Source organism: Cariama cristata, unplaced genomic scaffold (genome assembly GCF_000690535.1).
Source record: "Cariama cristata isolate BGI_N322 unplaced genomic scaffold, ASM69053v1 scaffold139, whole genome shotgun sequence".
NCBI classification, from domain to species: Eukaryota; Metazoa; Chordata; class Aves; order Cariamiformes; family Cariamidae; genus Cariama; species Cariama cristata.
The window spans coordinates 21,831-24,637 of NW_009634998.1; the positions used below are offsets into that span (position 1 = coordinate 21,831).

Here is a 2,807-nt window from a genome sequence, read left to right on the forward strand (position 1 = left end):
ATCAACCATGTGATCTTACTCAACAGTCCATAAAAAATTCTGGTAACATTTGAGTATCGCAGTGCTACATACATAATGAAAATATGTCTCCTTTCCAAACATTGAGACTCAAAATGAGTTTTCCAATATGCTCTGAAAACAAACAAGTTTAGGTGTAGTTGGAGCTACTGGTAAATAAAAGCAATAATTTCTGTGTGTGGTTCATCCTTTTATATAAATTTATCCAAATTTGTATGTCTGATTATAATTTATTTCACGGTGATTATTATTGTGGACTGTGTGCATGTGTGTATAGATGTGATAGGGTCTCATAGGGGTTTTTATGTTTAAAAAGTGTATACACATACATATATATAGTTAAGTGTATATGCATATATGTGCGCAAGCAAACATATCACACACACACATAAAAATATAATCCAAAACTGGTGCGCTTGTGTCTGTGTGTGTATATAGTGTTCTCCCTTTCTGTTAAATATATAGTGACTAGTTATTACATATATTTTATTTTTAATAAAAAATGTATTAAGTAATTTTGGCATGACTTCACAGTACAGTTTTTATCTCTTAATCAACTATTTCCTGTTTCTCTGTCACAGGGTGAAAGAATGATGTGATGGAGGTGAATATGGGCCGCTGGTCAGGCTCACGGCCATCTCCGTCATGCCTTGCCCTTCTGATTGTCAAGCTCCTGGCCTCCATTTGCGAGGTAGTTCACGGGACCACTCCACTTGGCTTTCACTTTACACATTCCACTTACAATGCTACGGTGTATGAGAATTCTGCAGCCAGGACCTATGTCAACAGTCAAACGAGGATGGGCATTACCTTGGCTGACCTTTCATGGGATATCAAGTACAGGATAGTGTCTGGTGATGATGAGGGCTTTTTTAAAGCAGAGGAAGTCATCATTGCTGACTTTTGCTTCCTAAGAATAAGGACTAAAGGTGGGAATTCTGCTATATTGAACAGAGAAATCCAGGACAACTATTTATTGATTGTAAAAGGGTCTGTCAGAGGAGAGGACTTGGAAGCATGGACAAAAGTGAACATCCAGGTTTTGGATATGAATGACTTAAGACCTTTGTTTTCACCAACCACGTACTCTGTCACGATAGCAGAAAGCACTCCTTTAAGGACTAGCATTGCACAGGTGACTGCAACAGATGCAGATATTGGGTCCAATGGTGAATTTTATTATTACTTCAAAAACAAAGTTGATCTGTTCTCAGTTCATCCTACAAGTGGTGTTATCTCCTTAAGTGGCCGATTAAACTATGATGAGAAAAACAGATATGATCTTGAGATTCTGGCTGTGGACCGTGGGATGAAGCTTTACGGAAACAATGGCGTAAGCAGCACTGCCAAGCTTTATGTTCACATTGAACGTATAAATGAACATGCCCCAACGATAAATGTAGTAACCCATATTCCCTTCCCATCAGACAAGGAGCCTACCTATGCAGTTGTTAACATTGACGACCTAGATGAAGGAGCCAATGGAGAAATAGAATCTGTTTCTATTGTGGCTGGAGATCCGCTAGAACAGTTCTTTCTGACTAAAGAAGGTAAATGGATGAATGAGTACAAAATCAAAGAAAGAAAGCCTATTGATTGGGACAGCTTCCCGTACGGTTATAACCTGACTCTCCAAGCAAAGGACAAAGGATCTCCTCAGAAATTTTCTGCGGTCAAACTGGTCCACATTGCTAGTCCCAAGAAAGAAAGTATCCCCATGAAGTTTGAAAAGGAAGCATATGATTTTTTGATCAGTGAATTTTCACCTCCTGGTGTGGTGGTTGCAGTAGTTAGGCTGATGCCTGAGCCACAGGGTGTGGAATATAGAATATCACCAAGTGAGGAAGCTGAGTATTTTAAGATCAACCCCAACACAGGCCTTATTACTACTGCTCGTCCTTTGAAAATCATTGAGAAGGACCTCTATGAATTAGAAGTATATACGAACAAAGGAGGTGATTTAAAAGCACAGGTTACTGTCAGGTTAGAAGATGCCAATGATCACACTCCAGAGTTCCAGCAGCCCTCCTACAGCTCATTCGTCAATGAAAGCGTCCCTGTGGGGTCTAGCATTTTGGCAGTTTCAGCAGTTGATAAAGATAGGGGAGAAAATGGATACATAACATACAGCATTGCCAGTCTGAACTCACTACCATTTACAATAAACCAGTTTACAGGTGTCATCAGCACATCTGAAGAACTGGATTTTGAGTCCTCACCAGAAAGCTACAGGTTCATTGTGAGAGCCTCCGACTGGGGTTCTCCCTACCGCCATGAAAGCGAGGTGAATGTCACCATATACATAGGCAATGTCAACGATAACAAACCCCTCTTTGAAAAAGTGGCGTGTCAGGGAGTAATTTCTTCTGATTTTCCTGTTGGTGGTCACATCACTGCTGTTTCTGCAATAGACATAGATGAGTTAGAGCTTGTGAAGTACAAAATAATCTCTGGAAATGAACTTGGCATTTTTTATTTAAATCCTGACTCTGGTGTCCTGCAACTTAAAAAATCTCTGATTAATTCTGGCATAAAGAACAGCAATTTTGGCCTTAAGATAACGGCAACTGATGGAGAGAACTTTGCTGATGCTATGTTTGTTAATATTTCGGTAGTTCATGGGAAAGTGTCTTCAAAGACCTTTAGCTGTAGAGAAACTAGAGTTGCTCAGAAGCTAGCAGAAAAATTACTCAAAAAAGCAAAAGCAAATGTGAAGCTGAATTTGGAAGATGGTTTTCTTGATTTTTATTCAGTGAACAGGCAGGCACCGCATTTTGACAAATCTTTCC

The 2,807-nt window shown here is 39.6% G+C and overlaps 1 protein-coding gene across 1 annotated transcript in view; it reads left to right on the forward strand.

The window, feature by feature from the left end:
• Positions 1-1,066: 1,066 nt before the first annotated feature.
• LOC104167153 (protocadherin Fat 3-like) overlaps positions 1,067-2,807 on the forward strand; it is a gene marked incomplete at its 3' end in the record, with an annotated part of 2,868 nt that continues 1,127 nt past the window's right edge. Inside the window, exon 1 of the mRNA XM_009707319.1 lies at positions 1,067-2,629. Within this exon, the coding sequence (XP_009705621.1) occupies positions 1,067-2,629 (1,563 nt within the window). The remainder of the gene's footprint in view (positions 2,630-2,807) is intronic.